The sequence below is a fragment of the Meriones unguiculatus genome, chromosome 3 (genome assembly GCF_030254825.1).
Source record: "Meriones unguiculatus strain TT.TT164.6M chromosome 3, Bangor_MerUng_6.1, whole genome shotgun sequence".
Lineage (NCBI taxonomy): Eukaryota > Metazoa > Chordata > Mammalia > Rodentia > Muridae > Meriones > Meriones unguiculatus.
The window spans coordinates 24844844-24866485 of record NC_083351.1 but is presented as its reverse complement, the minus strand read 5'-3'; the positions used below and the strand labels follow the sequence as shown (position 1 = coordinate 24866485).

Sequence of the window (21642 nt, the reverse complement as noted above, 5' to 3'; positions counted from 1 at the left end):
CTTTACCTGATGGCTTGTTGACTCCACCTCTGAAGCATTAGTAACTCCAGTCTTCACTCCATTCTAAATTACCGCCACCTTAAATTCCTTTAGTTCTAGCATTTGGATTATTTAGGTTTTGTTTGTTTGTTTTTAATATTTTTTGTTTTTGTCTCCAATTGGACTTAAAACATATCACTGCTAAATAAATTCCTATGCTACACTTTTATTCCTAAAATACAAATGTCTGTGTTAGGAGTAGGCACTGTAGCTCATGCCTTTAATCCCAGCACTGGGAGAGAGAGAGAAAGAGAGAAAGAGAAAGGAAAAGAAGGAAGGAAGGAAAGAAGGAAGGAAGGAAGGAAAGAAGGAAGGAAGGAAGGAAGGAAGGAAGGAAGGAAGGAAGGAAGGAAGGAAGGAAGGAAGGAAGGAAGGAAGGAAGAAAGGAAGGAAGGAAGAAAATTGAACTCTGCTCCTCTGGAGGAGTAGCATGTGCTCTGGAGCCGCACCTCTCTGCCCTGGGTCTTTGTGAGTTGCGACTGTGGCCTGAGATTTCTGCAGCTGTGGGTGCACAGCTGTCAGTGGTGCAGTGTGTGACCAGCATGCACAGCTCCTGGCTTAGTCCCCAGCACCGGGAAACAGTAAAAGCCCAACCCAGAGTTCTCAGCTAGGTTCAGTCCTGTCCCAGCCACTCTCCATCTGGGCACTGACATGCTTTATGGCTGAGGGAGCCCCATGCTTTGGCAGAGGACACACAAAAGAGGTTAAGCGTTATATGTCAATGGTTCTGCTAAGAGGAAGGGACCAGGAGGAAGCAGGTGTCAGAGGAAGGGGGAGAAGGCTTCATACAACACTTGCTGCATTATAGTTTGGAGTAGGTCAAAGTTGTAAAGACACCGTGAAGAGTGTCTCTCAGTTCTGCAGACAACCTGTGTAGACCAGGCTGCCCTGGAACTCACAGATATCTGCCTGCCTCTGCCTCTGCCTCTGCCTCTGGCCTCTGGCCTCTGGCCTCTGGCCTCTGGCCTCTGCCTCTGCCTCTGCCTCTGCCTCTGCCTCTGCCTCTGCCTCTGCTGGGCTTACAGGCATGCACCACCTTGCCTGGCAGTTTGCATATTTTTAAAGTGCGGTTTTCAATATATTTAATAATTATTTGTTTTTCCTTTCTCATACAACAGCATTTAACCTGAGATTTCCTAAATTACGCTAGAATAGTTGGGTCAAGTTTAAACAGTAGCTGGAAGACTGCCCCAGAAAAAGGCCTAAGTTTTAAACTATATAAAAGTCTCAAAAAAAAAAAAAAAGTCTCCATGTCATTATTTATACTGCTGGTAAGTTTGAAGAAGTCCCGCTATAACCTAGCTTTCAAACATTCTAAAACCAAGGAATGAATTCTAGCAATTATTGGGAACTATTAACTTAGTTTTAATATAGTATTGTTATGAAATATCTTTCTTCTGTTATAACAATGGAAGTAGAGAAGGTAGGAATATAGTCTCTTGATATTTTTGTGCAAATGTAAATATTTTAGCAGAACATTTGCAGTGTTAAAACAATTTCTTAGCTTTAGAAGATGTGAAACTACATATTAAAATATATAACATTTTAACTTGGAAATTTTAAATTATATTATTTTGTGTGTATGTAATGTATGTACTTATGTATTATGTATGTATGTGGATAGGTGCATATGCCATGACATGCATGTGGAGGCCAGAGGACAATTTGTAGGAATCATTTCTCTCCTATTGCCATGGGGATCTCAGGTCATCAGGTTTGGCAACAGGTGCTTTTACCTACTAAGTGATCTTGCAGGATTTTTTTTTTTTTTTTTTTTTTTTAAAGATGGGGTCTTACTGTATAGCTCTGGCTAACTTGGAACTTGCTCTGTAGGCTGTTTGGAACTCACAGAGATCCATCTTCCTCTGCCTCTGTGCAAGGATTAAAGGTGCCACTATGCTAGGCCAATCAGCCCAACATTTCAACTTAAAAAAAGTATTTAAGATAAAATTTTGGAAAGAATATTTAAGTAAATGGGGCTAAGTTTTATCTAACATTTAACAGCTTCCTTTCACTAATAAACTTAGTCTGGCAAAGGGAGAATTCTTACAAAAAGTAATATTCTTTTATCTTTTTAGAACTTCAAGCTACAGCTTAAAATTAAGAACTGATCCTGCAATTAATTCTGAAAATAGAACTTACCTTAGCATGCTGAGTCTTATAAAGGGTTACAGCATACCTTCCCATTCTTTCCTCAACTATTACTTCCTACATCTTAGTCTTCTGATGCCATCATGCTGTGGTGCACAGACTGTAAATTATAATTTAATGAACAAGGATCTAATTTCTTTCTTTTATTCGTTTGTTTGTTTGTTTATTTACGGTTTTTCAAGACAGAGTTTCTCTGTGTAGCCTTGGCTTTCCTGGACTCAATTTGTAGACCATGCTCACCTCAAACTCACAGAGATCCACTTGCCTCTGCCTCCCTGAGTGCTAGGATTACAGGCATGTGCCACCACACCAGGCTACACATATCTAAGTTTAACATTTAATGACCTTGAAGAAATTTGCAAGTCTACTCAAGTTTATTTCCATGTATATTTAGCTGAACAAACCTAAGGCCATACTTCTAAAATATTTGAATTTTAGTTATTGTGACCACTCACTTTTTAAAAACTATATATACCACTTTAAATTATTGAACCTGCTCTCTTATCAAGTGGTCATTCGCTTTCTTTTTATATATGTAAAATTTTTATTTATGTGTATAAGTGCTTTGCCTGCATGAATGTCTGTGCAGTATGTGTGTGCCTGGTACCACACACATAGACCAGAATAGAGTGTTAGATCCCCTGGGACTGGAATTACGGATGGTTCTGAGGAGACAGTGCTCTGCCCAGCCATCTCTCCAGCCACCGAAGTCATTTTTAATCAAAACAACAACAACAACAACAAATGAGACAAGACCAACACATATACCCAAAAGCAGAAAATAAGTCTAGAGAGTAAGTCTGCAGAGAAGCTGACTCACAGAATGACTCCTGAGCATTTTCTGAGTATTTCTCCAAGAAAACTCTTCCGACTACAGTGGAAACTTGTTTGGCTACAATACTTATTCTAGTATTATGGTTAATGCCTTAGTGCCACATATCTCTATATGTTCATTGCAGGGCTGGAGAAATGGCTCAGATAGTTTACAGAATTAAATGTAAAATGGACTTCTTCCTTGTAGAATAGTAAAGACTGTAAAATGAGTTCAGCGAGCTTTTATGCGTTACAAGCACGCAAATCACACTACGAAGAAAAATAGGGTTAGGACAAGTTAATGATCAAGGAAAACATTCATTCTAGGTTAGGTCCAGGGATGAGGTCATAAGTCTTGGTGTGCACCATGATAAGAAAAGCCGCAAACATCCATTGTCCTTGGTTGGGTCTTCCTTGTTGTTTAGCTTCTTTAGGAATATAGATTTTAGTATGTTTAGCCAGTATTATATATCTAATAACCACTTATGAGTGAGTATGGATGGAGAGGACCTAAAACCCTGGCTCAGATGTAGCCCGTAGACTCAGTCTGCAAGTGGGGTCCCTACTAAGGGAAACTGGGACTTTCCCTGGCATGAACTCAGTGGCAGGCTCTCTAATCACCTCCCCCTGGGGGGGGGGTGCAGCCTTGCCAGGCCACAGAGGAAGACAATAAAACCAGTCCTGATGAGACCTGATAGGCTATGGTCAGATAGAAGGGGAGGAGAGGACCCCCCCATCAGTGGACTAAGGGAGGGGCATAGGGGGAGAAGAAGGAGGAAGGGTGCGATCAGGAGGAGAGAAGGGTGGGGGCCACAGCCAGGATACAAATTCAATAAATGATAATAATTAAAAAAGGGGAAAAAAAGAAAAGCCATGAACAAGGAGTGGATAATTCTATTATGAGCATAAGGACAAAGAATGGATGATTAGCTAGTTTAACTATAAAAGACTTAAAAATAAGACATAAGATAGATGACCTGTTTCTTGGTAATCTTTGTTAACCTATGACATAAAAACTATTTCTTTGAACTTATAATGAGCTTTTGGAATAAAAGATAGATAAAACTATTGCTTTGACTTATAATGAACTTGTAGATAAAGAATGTTTAGTGAGGTACGAGTTTTAATAGAAAAACATGTAATCAATAATCCTGCTGTAACTCCCTCTTGTCTAACAAATTTATCTGTTTTTGTGATAATTATTTTTATGAGGCTATGAGGTAATTTTTCTTCTTACGTAGAGAACTTGGCCTTAAAGAGGATAAAATAAAAAAAAAAAAAACAGAGAAAAAATAACGGTTGTTGGAGCTTGTCTTACTTCATCTACCAAGTGTGTGTGATTCTTTCCCCCTTTTCTTTCTCACCAGCCCCCAAAGAGTTAAAAGAATTCAGGCTCCTGAAGAATTCAAAAAGTTTAAAGAATTCAGTCTTTCTCCAGTTACAGAGTACTAGCCCTGACACCAACTCCATGCCTCAGTGTACCCTGACCTGTTGAAGCTGGTGTTTGACAATATTGAAAAACGAGATATGATGGCCCATGTCTGTAATGCCAGGATGTTGTTACTCTGTCTTGAAATTTCTTTATCAAACAATATAGTCCATTGCTTTTTAATTCATTCTCACTCAGATTTTCAGAACACAAAGCAGAATGTGGCCAGACTTTTCTTTTCTTTTTTCTTTTTTCTTTTTTTTTTGCCAGACTATGACACAGATGAGCTGGATAGCCTATTTCTGAGTTGAGTGACTTCCAGAACTCTCATAAGCTAGGCCTTTGCTATATGCATTCTGGTCTTCCAAAGTCCCTTCAGAATGACCCATAAGTTCTGCTGACAACATTCTAGAGCTTCTCTAGTCCAGATCTTCCAATATATGGTATACACTACACAACAGCACAAAGTAAACATCCCCAGTCCAAAAGAGAGGATTAGGAAGACTAGACTAAAGAGACCAAAACCCAGTAGGCCAAACAACAAACCCTGCATACCATGTCCAACACCTGAGGCTTGGGAGCCTCCTTCTTCCACCATTTCAAAGGTCTAATTGCATTTTATTTTATTAATTTTGTGTATGTGGGGAAGCATGCCATGGTGCACACATGGAGATCAGAGGAAAATATGTGAGTCTGTTCTCTCCTATTACCATATGGGTCCTAGGGCTCAACAAACTCAAGTTGTCAGCAATCAAGCTTGGTGACAGGCACCTTTACCCACTGAGCCTTCTCCCTCCTCTCTCCCCAATTACATTTTTATCCCAGCAACGAATCTACTTAGTACTATTTTTCTGTATTATTTTTCTTGTTACAACTGACAAAAGTAATTTAAGAAGGGTTTATTTCAGTTCACAGATTAAAGGTTGCAACAAAAAAGTCGGTTATGTCCATATTCATACTATGACCATAGTCAGGAAACTCAGGAAACTAATGTTGCTTCTCAGCTGGCTTCCTCCTTTTACCTTTGCATTGGCTTTGGACCCACAGTCCCTGGGATGATACCACCCATATTTTGGGTAGGTCCTCCATGCTCAGTTAAACCTTCACAAATATACCCATATCACAAGTAAAGTGCTTCCTGGGTGATACCAAATCCAGTCAAGATGACAAAGAAGATTAACAATCATACCCTACAACATCTGTTCTTTTCTACCTACTATTGAATTCATCTCATTTGCTTTCATAGTGGTTTTCTGTTGTTTGAGACAGGATCTCTCTACATAGCTCTGACTGTCCTGGAACTCACTATGTAGACCAGGGTGATCTTGAATTCACAAAGATCCTCCTGCTTCTGCCTTCTAAGTGCTGGAATTAAAGATGTGTGCCACCATGCCCAACTGTCCTATAAGCATACACACAAACACAATTTGGATAGATGGACAAACAGTATCTACTGTTTTAGATCAACTAAATTCTTTCTTTTCCAAGTCAGGCTTCTGGAGTTCTAGTTTCATCTTTCCTGCTAAAGTGTTATTCTTAAGTCATTTTACTTTCCTGGATTTCATTTGTATTGGATTAACTGACCTCTTAAGAGGTTATTTCCAACATTACACCCCAAAACCTTTCCTACCCTCAAAAGAACTCTATAACACTCACAGTTATTGTTTTAACATCAAATAATGTCTCAGTCTCATTCACTTTCAGTTATACAGGAATCTTAGTAACTAGGAGGTTAAGTCAAGAAAAATTGATCTAACATTCATATTTTTACATGTCTTGTTAACACTATTAAATTACAAGTTTCTTTTACTTTTTGTTTACTTATTTTTTAAAATTTAAAAATGGGAGTATATGAACACCACCATCATTTTAAAGGAAGCATTATGAAAATGGTAAAATGAGCTGGGGAAGAAAATATACACAAACAATAAATTACCTAACAGCAATACAAAAGACGTGCTCAGAATGCTTGCCAGATTTCAAACAACATGTAAATGTGACTTGTATCTTTTCTATTGCCACATGAATAACATGTAAGCTCATAAATATTGGGATAATCTGAAGGACGTTTGAAGATTTTTCTTATCATTCACTGCTGAAGTACAAATTTCAAAATTGTCATGTTTTCCTGGTCAAAGTGTTATGTATTATTGTTATTCAAATATATAAAATACTCATTAATAATTTACTAAGGCAAATACAAATAGAAAATGACAGCTAAACTTCATGATTCTTACCTGTTGACTCTCCTAGGACACTTGTCTGGTTTAATATCTACCTCATAGAGGTAGACATCAATCTTTGGAATTTCCACTTGAAAACAGTTAGCCAACAGTTTAATGGGTTTGCCCATAGTACCATATCCAGGTCTTCTGGGCACTATGAGCAGGGGCTGGGCCCCAATGGGTCCTGTCAGGGAGATTAAAAAAAAGTATCACACAGTTAAAGTCCATATTTACATAATCTCAACTAGAGTAGGTTAGAACTGTAGGTACAGCTAATAAATGTTAAAACTTAGTTCTAAAAAATAACATTATTCCTAGCATTTCAATTTCATCTTATTCTATTCTCTTCATTAATAACAAACAACTATCCTCTGGGAGGGACAGAAGAGCAATTATGCAAACTGAAGTAAGCAAGTGCATATAAGATCCAAGGAGGATGGGACTAATAGTAAAATAAATAAAAAAGAAAATGAAGAACAAAACTTAATATAAAAAGTAAAATGGAAGTTAGAGGGATAGCTCTAGTGGTTGAATTGTCTACTGTGTAAGCATGAAGACCTGAGTTTGGGTTTGGGGAAAAACCTATGTAAAAGCTAAGTGTGCTTATAAATCCCAGCATTGAAGGCAGAGAGAGGTGGTTTCAAGGGACTTGTGTGCCAGGCAGTCTAGCTGAAATCTGAGCTTCAGATTCAGTGAAAAAGTTTCTCAGAAAGTAAGGTGGAGGGGCTGGAGAGATGGCTCAGTGGCTAAGAACTCTCGTTCCTCTGGTAGCAAACCCAGGTTTGGTTCCCAGTACACATGATGTTCATAATCATCCATAATTTCCAGGACCTGGGGATCTGACACCTTGACCTCCGCTGGGTACTAGCCATGTACATGGTGCACATACATACATGCAGGCAACAACTCGCACACATTGCCTCTAATGGGTGGCATGCATTTATCCTCCCCTGACACAAAACAAAGAAGCAAATGGTCTTTTGTCTTGTTTTGAAGACTAGAAGAAGAGAGATAGTGCACACGACTTTAATCTTAGCACCCAGGAGGCAGAGGCAGGCAGATCCCTGAGTCTGAGGCCAGCCTGGTTCTAGACCGTGCTTTTAGAGTGAGTTCCAGGACAGTCTGTACTACACAAAGAAACCATGTCTCAACAAACAAACAAACAAACAAACAAGCAAACAAACAGGACAGGAAGGAAGGTTGTTAGGGGCTATGTTGTTAGTTTCAGTTTTCCAAGATGAAAAGGATTCTAGTGTCTATTTGCATAACAGTGAATGTACTTTAGTGAACTATACATTTAAGTGTACAGATGATAAATTTAATGGTATATGTATTTTATCACAGGTGAAAAACAGAGTCTAGCTGAGGGTGGTGATACATATCTGTAATGCTTCTTGAATATTGGTATTAAGGTGTCTACCATCATGTATAGTTGTAATTTAATTACATTTCTTTTCTTTTTATATTTTGATTGAATATGTTTTTATATCATAATAGCACACAATTTTAGTCTTTTAGTATGTATTTATTTACTTATGTGCATATCATAGAATATTTGTGGAGGTCAGAGAACAACATGGGGGAGTCAGTTCTTTCCTTCTACCATGTGGGGTCCTGGGGATTGAACTCAGGTCATCAGGCTTGGTAACACGTACCTTCACTGAGCTATCTCACTAGCCTACCTGTGATTTTTTTAAATAATTTCATTGATATTTTTTAAGTACATATCTATGAAAATATAAAAAGGCAGGCCAATTATTCCCATTTGATAGAGCAGGAAAGATTTAGAAATGTAAATATTCAGTGAAAGTCAAAGTTTAGATAAACGGCAGAGCCAGAAATATGGCATAGTCTAGAATTTTTATAGTTGTATTTACTTATAGGATAGACTTTCTTGTAGAATAAAAAGATAATGTTCTCAGAAGAGATTGTTTGTTGTTTATTTGTTTTTAAGCTAAAACAGGGGAAGAGAGTGAAAATTCTATAAATACAATACTGTTATATAAAGTTCTTAAAAACATTTTTAAGTTAAAAAATGACTGCAAATTTGAAACAAATGACTCAGGCAGTCTATTAATGTAGTTTCATACACACTGAATAATGTTTGTTTATTTTTTGGCATGTAAAATAAATAAATGTAATTTTTTAAAATAGATGGAGGCAGCTGGGCATAGTGGTACATACAGCACTCAGGTGGCAGAGGCAGGTGGATTTCCTGAGTTCGAGGCCAGCCTCGTCTATAGAAGCTAGTTCCAGGACAGCCAGTGCTACACAGAGAAACCCTGTCTTGAAAACACAAAACAAAACAAAAGAACTTCTACCTGCTGAGCCATCTTCTCAATGCTGAGTTAAAAAAAAAAAGCATAAAAAACAGAGAGAGGAAAATTAGAAGGGATATAATTAAACATGGGTTGAAGTTTGTATGAGTGTGGGTGCTAGGTACATGGGAGTTTATACTACAATTCTGCCTATTTATATACATCCTAAATTCTCTATGATAAAATGTATTAAAGAATAGGAAGAGAGAAAAATCAATTCCCTTTTACTATTACTCTTTTTATTATCCTATTTGCACAAATAGGGAAACTGAAGTTGAAGGAGCCTAAACATTGAATCCAGAGTCAGTTCTCTCTCTTTTAATAACTTCATTGCCTACAAATCCTAAGTCTACCTTGGAAAGTTAACATCCTGCACCTTTGTTACAACTGAACCTACAGTAAAAAGTCACTAAGTCACAATTAAACAGGGTGCGGTGCTGCACATCTTTAATCCCAGTAGAGGCAGGCAGATCCTTTGAGTTCGAGGCCAGCCTGGTCTACAGAGCTAGTTCCAGGACAGCCAGGGCTACACAGAGAAACCCTGCCTCAAAATCAACAAATAAAATTTAAAAGAAAGAAAAGGAAAAAAAAAAAAAAAGGGCGCTGGAGAGATGGCTCAGAGTAAGAACACTGGCTGCTCTTCCTAACATCCTGAGTTCAATTCCCAGCAACCACATAGTGGCTCACAACCATCTATAATGAGATCTGGTGTGCAGGTACACATGCAGGTAGAATTCTGTATAAATAATAAATAAATAAATCTTAAAAAAAATAAGAAAGAAAAGGAAAAGAAGCCACAGTTAATTTGAGAGTCAGAATCTTGTTTCTAAAACCCATTTTTTTTTATAATTTGTTATTTTCCCCACCATTTTCTCCTTTATTTTTATCTTGTTTCATGTTTTTTATTCAATCTGACAAAAACCAAAATTTTGTTTCATGAGCAAGCAGTGAACAGAATTCTACAATGACTAATGGACAAACCAGTTCCGTCAATTCAACATATTATACTTCCAACGAAGAATTTATTTACTTTTATTTCTTGAGACAGGGTCTCAATATGTACCCTTGGCTAACCTGGAATTAAGTTTGTAGACCTCATGAGTGCTGGGATGAAGCCACCCACACCTGATTCTAATGAAACATTATTTTAGTTATTTAACAAATAAACATATTACCCACTAAAAATGACAGTGTTAATTACAGAGAAATATAAAACAGTATTTGGAATTTCTACCTCAAATTTTCTTTCAATAATTATAGGAAATGTCTAACATCAGCCAACCAAAGTGAACTTCAAATATAAAGTGATCTCTTCTCTTCCTCCCTCTATTGTTCACTTCTCCTCCCCACCTTCCACCCCTTTTCTCCTCCCTTCTTTCCTTCATGTGTCTGTTTATGTGTGTGTGTACATGTCTGTGTACATTAGGTAGGTGTTTGTATATGTTTATTCACATGCCTGTGAAGACCAGAGGTCAACCTTAGGCATTGTTCCTCTGTGGTCAGCCACTTTGTTTTTGAGGAAGATTCCCACACTAGGACCTTGGATTTCTCAATCAGGCTCTACTGGCTGGCCAGTGAACCCTAGGGATTCACCCATCTCTGCTTTTCCATAGCTGGAATCACAAGCACATGTCTGCTTTTTATGTGAAGAGTGGCTATGGAACTCGAGTTCTCATACTTGCATGGCAAGCACTATGACTGACCTGTCTTCCCACCTCTCCCTTTCTTATGTGGTCTACACTATTTAATGATCTAACAATCTAATAGATACAAGTTCTATGTCTGAAGCTAAATAATAATCTAGAGTAAATGTGTATGATAAAAATAAGCACTAAAAAATAAACTACAGCACATTCTACATGTTATAAACAAATTATAAATGTTTTACTCATTTTTTTTTTCATATTATCTTATGTGTTTTGCCTGAGCACTGTGTACATGCATTACCCAGGAAGGCCAAAAGTGGGAGCTGTATCTTCCTGAGAATGAAATTACAGACTATTGTAAGCCTCCACATGGATGCTGGGAACGAAACCCAGGTCCTCTGAAAGAGCAGCAACTGCTCTTATCCAGTGTGCCATCTCTTCAGCTCTCAAATTATGGGTGTTTTAGAAACTTGTGCTTTAATATTCATAGAATATGTGCTTTCTCAATCTTATGTCTAAGAATTTATACAAAAGTCAGCACTGAATTACTATCCAAAGATCTGTGTATTAATAGTAAGATATTTATCGAAGTTGTATTCATAATTTAAAAAAAACCTCAACTGTCTCTGACACGAACTCACTGGTTGGCTCTTTGACCCCTCCCTTCCACCCCCAGAGGGAGGAACAGCCTTGCTAGGCCACAGAGGAGGACATTGCAGCTAATCCTGATGAAACATGATAAAGCTAAGGTCAAATGGAAGGGGAGGAGGACTTGGAGAGGGGCAGGAAGGAGATGAGGGAGAGAGGGTATGATTGGGAGGGAATGAGAGAAGGGTCTACAGCTGGGATAAAAAGTAAATAAACTGTAATTAATATTAAAAAATAAAAATAAAAGCTCAAAGAAAACCTAAATTACCACCTATAAGACTGATTAAATAAAATATAAAAATTAAATATATATACCCACAAAAGTTATCATTACTGACACATAGGTATAAGTACTGACATGATAGGAATATTCATAATACATGATTATGATTATGTTTTTTGAGACAGGGTTTCTCTGTGCAGCCTTGGCTTTCTTAGACTCACTTTGTAGACCAGGCTGCCCTCAAACTCACCAAGATCCACCTGCCCCTGCCACCCTGAGTGCTGGGATTACAGATGTGCAGCACTGTGCCCAGCTCATGATTTAACAGGAAAGGCAGCTTAAAAACAGTACAATAGAGAGGCAGACATTTTTTTCTCTTCTTTCCTTTCTTCCTCCCCCCGCCCCCTAAGACAGGGTTTCTCTGTGTAACCCTGGAAACTTGCTCTGTATACCAGGCGGGCCTCAGACTCACAGATTTGCCTATCTCTAAAGACATGTGCCTCACTTATCTTGTTTAAGATAAGTCTCTTGATGCTTACCTTGAATTGGAGAGCTTCCTGCCTTAGCCTCTTGCATGTTAGCATTACCAGTATTCACCACCATGCCAGACTAATAATTTTATGTGGCAGAACAATATTATTACATAATATTATTTTGCATTCCTTTATAGTTCTGTTTTTTAAAACAAGCAATATGTATTTATTATTCTATAGTAAAGAACATGTTTCTTAGGACCATGCATGGAGATAACCTAAGACCCCTGCACAGATGTAGCCCATGGCAGTTCAGTATCCAAGTGGGTTCCATTGTAATAGGAACAGGGACTGTCTCTGACATGAACTGATTGGCCTGCTCTTTAATTTCCTCCCCGTGAGGGGGAAGCAGCATTACCAGGCCACAGAAGAAGACAATGCAGCCACTCCTGATGAGGCCTAATTGACTAGGATCAGAAGGAAGGAAAATAAGTCCTCCCCTATCAGTGGACTTGGGGAGAGGCACACAGGCAGAGGGTGGAGGAAGGGAGGGATTGGGATGGGAGGAGGGAGGGAACCACAGTGGTGGGGGATACAAAGTGAGTAAAGTGTAATTAATAATAAAAAAAAGAACATGTTTCTTTTTCAAATAAGTAAATGTGTTAAGTTCATCTGCAAATTTAACATAATGACATGACTGTAAAATTTTACCTTTGGGTTCATATGACTAACTAGTACACATTAGCATGGAATTTCTAGTAAGCTCCTATTTGCTAATTTCAAGTTCCATTTTTTATTCATAAACTCATCCAAACACACAGCAGTTGTAGTCATTTTCAGTACAACTATATAATCACTTATACAATATTAAATCTAGAAGTGGTTAACTGTCTCAGATGTTAATACAGGAAAGAATCTTTTGTTGTTGTTGCTTTGTTTTGTTTTTTTGAGACAGGGTTTCTCTGTGTATCCCTGGCTGTCCTGGAACTCACTCTGTACACCAGGCCAGCCCCATACTCACAGAGATCCACCTGCCTCTGCCTTCCTGAGTGCTAGGATTAAAGGTGCGCCACCACCACACAGCTAGGAAGAATCTTTTAAGGATTTTTCTCCCTTGAAAATAAGAGCACCCAGTCTTCCTGTAATTGCAGCACTAGGGGAAGCAAAGGCAGGTGGATCCCTGTGAGTTTGAGGTCAGCCTGAACTACAGAGTGAGTCTAGGACAGCCAGGGCTACACAGAGAAATCCTGTCTTGAAACAAAACAAAACAACAACAAAAAGAGCAAACATTAAGTAGCCTAATTTGTAATTTATTCATTAACTGTTTTTAAATTCAAATAAATATTATGCATAATTTATGTTGTTAGAAGATTTAGAAATCAGGATAGAGTATCAAAATAATATTAAATAAAAATGAAACAAAATAGTACATATTATTGTGAAAATTTTCCACAAACTTTCTTCTTTAAACATGAAAAAAAAATCTAAAAATGTCTCATTTATTGTTTAGATCTAAAATGCCTTCTGGTTTCCCAAGAATTTAAAATTATGAAATGAATAAAATGTCTGATGTAAAATGAATACTTCCAGATTTTTTATTAAATTGCTATTCCAGAAAATGTGAGAACCAAATCACAAAATAAGCACAAATATAAGCTAATGTGTTATATATAAAAATAAACTAATATATATTAGCACCAACTTATTAAGCAAAATGTGCCCAAAGAATATATGGAAGTAGCATCTATTCATCTTTTCATTCATTTGAAATGTTTGTTAATCAAACCACAAACCTCCACATTTATAATATAAGAAAAAGCATTAGTTGTGTGAATCTCAATCATCTTTTAAAAAAAAAAATTGGCTAGCCAAAGAAAGTCATTAATATTAGCATAGATAATGGCAGACAACCACAGAAAAGTCCAAATACAGAAAGGCTGTTCATGTATCCTAACAGCATAATCATTATGGTAGAAAAACACACAATATTCTTTCTCACATCTGTTTTGTTAATGAGCCAAGAATAAGGATCTAGGAGTATTATAGACAACTGACTTAGAAAGTAGGAATGTCTTGTTGTTCATCCCTACACTGAGACTAAACAGCACTAGAAAAAGAATCAGTTAAAAATAAATTATCTTTTTAGTTTTACTTTCCTAGAAACAGATCTCTAACGTTGGCCTTTTTTTCTCTTACATATTGACTATTTAAAACAAATTAGTCTTTAAGGTTTAAGTGCTGTAAGAGAATGTTTTGTTAATTAAACAAAACACTGACCAGTTTGTTTTTCAGGTAGAATATTTTAAGAATTTAGAAAAAAAATGAAACTAGATATCTGTAGTATAAAGTAAAATAATTTTCAACTAGAATCCAGCAGCTAAAGACAATCTGGCAAGCATTTTTCTCCGAGCTAGGGTTTTTCCATATACTAGAGAGCACTCTTCCAGGAACTCTCCCCTTCACAGGGCCTCAGACCTCTTTGCATGCTGTTTGGCCAGGCATACAGAACCAAACAAATGAACTGTTCCCAGTAAAAAAAATATAAACTAATATAAATTAATATTAGGCAAAATTTGTCCAAAGAGTAAAAGGAAATAGCATGTTTACCTTTTCATTCATTTTGGCTGTGTTTCACAGAGACTTTCTTAGGCTAACTAGTTTCTAATTTGACTTTTCAAAGTAAAAACTGGTTTTATCATAGTGACAGGCTTATGGGGGTTTTCAAATATTTTCATTATGTTTATAAAACTACATTTTTGGGTTAAATATGTTTTATTTTGTTTTGTTTTTACCTCCTCTTTAAAATCTTTAACGTTTTTGAGACATGGTCTCACTGAATAGTCCTAGTTGACCTTAAACTCACTCTGTAGATGAGGTAGTCATAAACTCAGAGAGCCTGCTTCCACCTACAGAGTGCTGGGATAAAAGTGTCACCATATTGGACTCTAAGTTCTTTCTTTAAGAGGAGAAGGGGTGAGCATGTTATATGTTTCTATGAAAATGTTACAATATAACCAAGTATTTTGCATATTATAAACATTAATTTCTTTAAAAGAAAAAAAGAAAAATGATGTTTGTCTCCTTTCTAATATTCTTTCAGGGTACCCTATCATTTATAGAAAAATTAAATTCTAAAACAATAACGAAAATAACCTTGCATGTTTTTTTCTAATTCAAGCTGCTAGTCTTAAGTAGCAAATATTAAAATGTTATGATGGCCATTACCAGACAGCACTTACGAAATTTTAAGTGATGTACTTCCAAATTCACAACCAACACACAACCAACACACAAAGCGTCAATACAACATTTTTCTCCTCAAAACAAACTATAAATATAAAATTATATATAACAATAAGTACTTCCCAAAGTGATGGACTGTTTTAAATACTAAACTGAGAATCTGATTCACAGCTGAGAATCTGATGTCACTGTGTATGTTAGTTATTTTGAATCCATAATTCTCAACATCTTCTTCAACTCTTCCCTTTTATTTTGAGAGAGTCTCACTGGGTAGCTCAGGCAGACTTCATAGTCACAATTCTCCCTCAGCCTTTCAGGGTGCTGAGATGACAGGACTGCCCCCATCATGCCAGATTCTTGAGTCTCATTCTTGCCTTAGTTCTAGCTTCCTTTACATACAGCTTTTCTTCTTCTGAAATTTAGTCCCAAATGAGTTTTCTTCCCTGTCCCCCTCACACTATTTATTTAATAAAGTGAGTGTGTGTGTGTGTGTGTGTGTGTGTGTGTGACAACTTTTAGGAGTCAGAGGGAAACCTGGATCAGGCTTAGTAGCAAATTCCTTTACCTTTACCAGTAAGCCAGCCATCTTGCTAGCTTTCAACTGACTCAAAAATTTTTATTAATAAATAAATACAGAGCTCTAAGACAACTATAATCAGAGAGAAATTACAAGTTTAACTTAAGGAGTCTGGAGAGACAGTTCAACAGTTAGACAACTTCCTGCTTTTACAGAAGACCCAGGTTTAGTTCCCAGGACCCATTCTGTAGCTCGATTTCATGGGATTTAATTCTCTTTTCTGGTTCCTGTGAGCACCAGGAACACACATGGCATGCATGATACATAAACACAGTCAAACACTTACACTATAAAAGTAAATAAACCTTTCTTTGGTGGGGGGAGGTTCGAGAAAAGGTTTTTCTCTGTGTAGCCTTGACTGTCCTGGACAGCTTTGTAGATCATGCTGGCCGCAAACTCAGATATCCACCTGCCTCTGCCTCCCAGAGTGCTAGGATTACAAGTATGCATCACTGTGCCTGGCTTGTAAATAAATCTTTTTTAAAAAGGTTTAACTAAGAGTCTACTCATTTTGAAAGATTATATAAAACTACCATCCATGGCAAATCAACTTAAATATTAATAATTTATGATAAAAATGCTTTCCATCCATAAGCCTTTTCCCCACCAATGCTGAGGTTGGAATTTAGAGTATGCTAGTAAGGCAATCCAAAACTGAAACTCTCAGTCATCCCATAGATTATTAGAGAATATTTATATTCAATTCCTTTCTGAACAACAGCTGGACTTGACCTAAAATATCAACTAAGAGTACTCGGTTTCAAAAATAAAGTAGCACTTAAACGAACATTTCCTGATTTTCCTGTTCTCATTTTATTTGAAAACAAAGCACAGGCCATATTTTTAACTCAATTGTAATTAGACCAGAAAAAAATTTCCATCAGAAGTACCCTTAAGGAATCATAGACACAAATGATAAATATTATTTAAAAATGAATTATTCCATTTTTTGGTTAAATCAAAATTTGGATGGCACTAAATTAATGGATTGCATAAGACAAACTAAAAAATCTCTTATACAGCTATGCATGGTTGCACACGTCTTTAATCTACAAAATGAGACCTAGTCTCAAAAATAAAATAAAATAAAACCTTTGTCATGTTTCATGTGAATAGGAAAGGAAGAATAAATATGTTTAGGGAGGAATGCTCCATCATGAAATAATTATATGATATTTATATTTCAAATCCTCTATTATATTAAATAAATTTAAGCTATGTATCCACATAAGAATCAATCTTATCATTAAGTGATTTGAGAATCTCCATATAGAAGAAAAAAAAAAGAATTTGAGAGCCAAATTCTCTGTTACAGAGCATCTATAGCTAATATTTTTCAGATTTAATATTTATTTTTGTTGTTTTCTGTATGAGTGTTTTGCCTGCATGTATGTGTGTGCACTATATGCATGCCTGATGCCCTCGGAGGGCAGATCCTCTGGGACTGGAGTTAGAGATTAAAGCCACCACATGATGCTAGGAGTCAAACCCAGGTCCTCTGCTGGAGCAGCAAGTGCTCTAAGCCAACTCTTCAGCCCTTCATATCTCTAAAAAAATGTTAAACTAAAATATGCATCTGTTATATCTGAATTTAAAAGCTAGTTGTCCATTTTCCTAAGCATGTAACAATTCACTGTAACAATCACATAAAAGTTGCTAGAACAACCACAATTTTTATTATTATTATTATTATTTTTTTTTTTTTTTTTTGAGAAAGGTTCCCACTATGTAGCCCTAGATGGCCTGGAACTCACTATATAGACAGCTGGCCTCAAACTGACAGAGATCCACCTGCCTCTGCCTCCTGAGTGCTGGGATTAAAGGCATGGACCACCATACCCAGCCTCCAAAATTTTTTGATGGTAACAACCTTGAGCCTGATACTAAACAACAGTTAGTCACACATGTACACCTGAATTTTTATGTTTCAAGATGGCCAAGCATGGCTGGTAGAACCATTTTGGTTGTTTTAATTTAATCAACAATTTGGTTGTTTTTTTTTTGTTGTTGTTGTTGTTGTTTTGTTGTTTGGTCTCACTATGTACCCCAGCTGGCCAGGGACTCCCTATGCAGACTAGTCTGGTCTCCAACTCACAGAGATTGAACCATCGCTGCCTCTGGAGTGCTGGGACCAAAGGGGTGAGCCACCGTTTCCAAGCTAGTTGACAAGTCTTTTTTTTTTTTTAAAGATGTATTTATTATTTATACAACATTCTGCTGTACATCAGATCTTACTAAAGAGGGTTATGAGCCACCATGTGGTTGCTGGGAACTGAACTCGGGACCTTTTGGAAGAACAGCAAGTATTCTTAACCTCTGAGCCATCACTCCAGCCCAGTTGATAAGTCTTAACTAGACCTACCCTACAATTAGCTTAGCTAATTTTATTAGCTGACTAAGTGGTCTGATATCACAAGTAATAAATGTTGTCAATGTTTTAGGTGAAACACTCAAAGAGAAGAAATACTCAATTTGGGGGAAATATCTTCAAAGTTTTAGGTAAATGATTAACAAAATCTTTAATTTCATAGTTAGTTTTCCAGGCTCGACAACAGGGTAGTTGTATAAAAATCAGATAGCTGGAAATAATCAGATATCTTATACAAAAAGAGCAGTACAGATAGAATTTAAAATGTATAAAAACAAGAAAAACACAAATTGATAGTAAGAGTCAAAAACTTCACTCTAGACAATTTTGATTTTAAGAAAACATGGAGGAGAAAAAAAAAGAAACATAAAAAGAAAAAACTGTTGAAACTTAGTAGAAAGAAACTCCATGTAATAAAAAAAAAAAGCCTTTTTGTATTCATTTGACAATTATGTCCTTAACTTAGTTGAAGTCTTCTTAAGTCACTAGTTTCTTTTAAGTTAGTTTTTCTTATATTTGGGGACTTTGAAACTGGAAGAGGAGATATGAAATTCAAGGATTTGTTTTTACCATAACAAGACAACCCCCCAAATATTATGAAAACTATACATCACTGATACTGTGGATGAAGAGAACTTTCAAATTTAGGAAACACTTGGCCAGCAAAACATTATGTAACACCTATTTCATGCTGCTCTATCAATTTCTTTAGAATCACTGACTACTTTTTTTTTCTTTTGAAAGACAAGTACTGTCCAGGTTGACTTCCTTTCTTAAGGCTGCCATTTTTTTTCTCTCTCAGGAGATAACACTGTTTTCCTAAATTCCAGATCTCCAGGTATATGACAACTGCTGTCGTAGGGAACAGAAAACAGGGAGGAACAGCGTCAGCATTCTGAAGATACCTTTTCACATAAGCGGCGATCATGACGGATAGGACATCTCCCAGCTCCTCAGAAACTACAGACAACACTGCCACACCAGTGGATGGAAGCAATGCCATCTTGCATCTGACGTTGCCCGAACACCAATTTCAAACCTAATCCCTTCAGTTATCTCAGAGTATCCTCAAACTACATGAAGATGTAGATAAAGGTGATGACTGATTTGTCCAGCCTCCACGGGACACAGAACCAGGCTAAAGGACAAGCGCAGCCTTCACGTTTCCAACTTATATCCTCAGGGGAATAGCACCCTAAGGGGGCCAGCATCTCCTAGCTAACCCTAAACTTAAACCCTCCTGGTAGTTTCTCCAATTAGGGGGCCCCAGGAGAGTAGTTGCGGGGCTTTGGAGAGGCCACCCTCGCTGGGCCCGAAAACCAGCGACTCCCTCACAACGCATACTGACAGCACCTGAAGTGGAAGGAGCAAGGATGCTCAGGGGACCACCTCGGGGTAGCGACCCCACCTGCCCTGTCCAGCAGCCCCGACTCACCTGCGGAGCCGATTTCCATTCATGGAGCTGGGGGGAGTGCTTCACGAGAGAACGGTGCCGCCGCTGAGGCGAGGGACGGGGACACCCTCCGAGAGCTCGGGGCAGAAGGACAGCTAAGCAAGAGCAGCGGGAGGCGGGAGGCGAGGCCGCCGGAGCCCGGTCCGGAACTTGCGTCGCCCGCTGCCGCGGACGGGTGCAGCGCTCCCCGACCCGCCGGCCGCCGCCGCCGCCGCCACAGCCGCCCGCTCTCCCCGGTCGCCCCCGGAAGCCCGCTCGCGTCAGTTCCGCTCTCCGGATCGCGCCCCGCTCGCCAGCTCCGCACTCGCCTCGAGCCGAGCGCCGCGGGAGGAACGTCCGGGCGGGCGCGGCCAGCCCCGGGAGGACTCCGGGGAGCTGTGGGCGGGCGGGTGCCCGGCCGGGGCGGAGCCGCGAGCGCGCGGCCGCCCCTGCATCCGCTGTGCCTGACGGTGACAATCCCGAGCGAGGGCCAGCCTCCCCCGTGACAGCCTCCCGGGTGGGGGCCGCTGCTTGAGGCGACATCGCTGCCAGCCCGCGGAGTGCACCTGAGGTACGGACAGCTTACCTGAGAGGGACGGGTGCGTCCTCCCTCCTAGCCCCGCCGGCCACGCCCGCTGGGAACACACGCACCCGGCGGTGACCACCACAGCAGATTTCGCCTAGTACGCACGGTTGCTTTCACCACCGTTTTGGGTTTTTTTGTTTGTTTGTTTGTTTGTTTGTTTTAATTCAATACAGTTTTAAAACAGATAAAGAAACAGGACATTACGTGAACACCAGACAGAATCGTTCCTATGTTTAAACACTCTCATCATCCATTTGAGGAACCTGAACGAGTTAAAACGCCTTGCTAAGAGTCCATGGCCCTTCTCCAGACTCCTCAAGACTATTTTACAGCTAAACTGATCGGCTTCGAGTTTCCTGATCTGGTCTGGTGCTTTTCTGCTGACTTGGAGCCTTTGGGTTCCCTTGGCCGGAAATTCTCCTCTTCCCATCCCATCCCAAACTTTCATCTCTGGCATCCTTTTCTGGACCACTTTGGTGGGCTCCCCTGCTAATCTTCCCGAGGTAACCTCTCTCCCAGTCAGGTTGTGGACTACTTTATGATCTGCCTCCAACCCTTTAGAATGAAATCTATACAGGAGCCTAGATCCAGCACATTGTCACGATAACAGTACATCCTTAAAAAAAAATTACCTGGCTTACTGAAAACAGATACCCTTAGCATGATTCATTATTTTTCCCTGTGTCCCAATGAATCAGTAACGTTTTGACTATATATATGTATACTATATATATTAAAGAAATTGAGAAAGATTTTCATTTTCACTAGCCCTTCCCCATTACGGGTTTTTGGATTAGTCACTCTATCCCTTTGGACTTCAGTTTCCTCATCAGAAGGAAAAAAAAAAGGAAGAACAACATGTACAATGCACAGAAAGCACAGAAGAACAAATGTTAATAACAAAAATACTTACTACGGTTATAATTTTGAAGCACTTAATAAATGTGCTTATCGTATAATAAATGCTTAGTAAATGGAAGGGCCCATTCTGCCTCTCCTTTTCCTGTTGGCTGAAAATACCCTTCCCAATTTTAAAATATCAAATCACCAAATTAATCAGCACATCTTAAGTCATGTTCAAGCTCTGATTATATACAATCTTTACCTTGATCTAGGCTCTACGAGTAAATCTCCGACTACAAGGGCCTATTGTCCCCTCATCTTGATTCTGGAACTGGTTCCTTAAATGAAGGCAAGTTTATCTAGTATCTTACAGAAAACATGGTGTGGTGGCACAGTCGTTTGTTGTTTTGTTTACACTTGTGGGTATCTGGTGTCCATGGAGGCCAGAAGAGGGTGTCAGAACCCTGGGACTGGTGTTACACATTTGTGAGCAGCCACGTGGGTGCTGGTAATCAAACTTGGGTCCTCTGGAAGAACAACCAGTACTCTTAACCACTGATTCATCTCTCTAACTCCAGGGTACTGTCTTTTTGAACACTGTAGCAAGATTTGGGCCCTTAGAGTCAAT

The 21642-nt window shown here is 38.6% G+C and overlaps 1 protein-coding gene across 1 annotated transcript in view; it reads right to left on the bottom strand.

Annotated features, from left to right (window-relative positions):
- Ago3 (argonaute RISC catalytic component 3) overlaps positions 1–19979 on the bottom strand; it is a 99401-nt gene extending 79422 nt beyond the window's left edge. Inside the window, exons 1-2 of the mRNA XM_060379549.1 lie at positions 19589–19979; positions 6670–6841 (exon numbers count right to left, since the gene is read on the bottom strand). Coding sequence (XP_060235532.1) covers positions 6670–6841; positions 19589–19607 — 191 coding nt within the window. The 5' untranslated portion in view covers positions 19608–19979. The remainder of the gene's footprint in view (positions 1–6669; positions 6842–19588) is intronic.
- Between the last annotated feature and the right edge of the window lie 1663 nt (positions 19980–21642).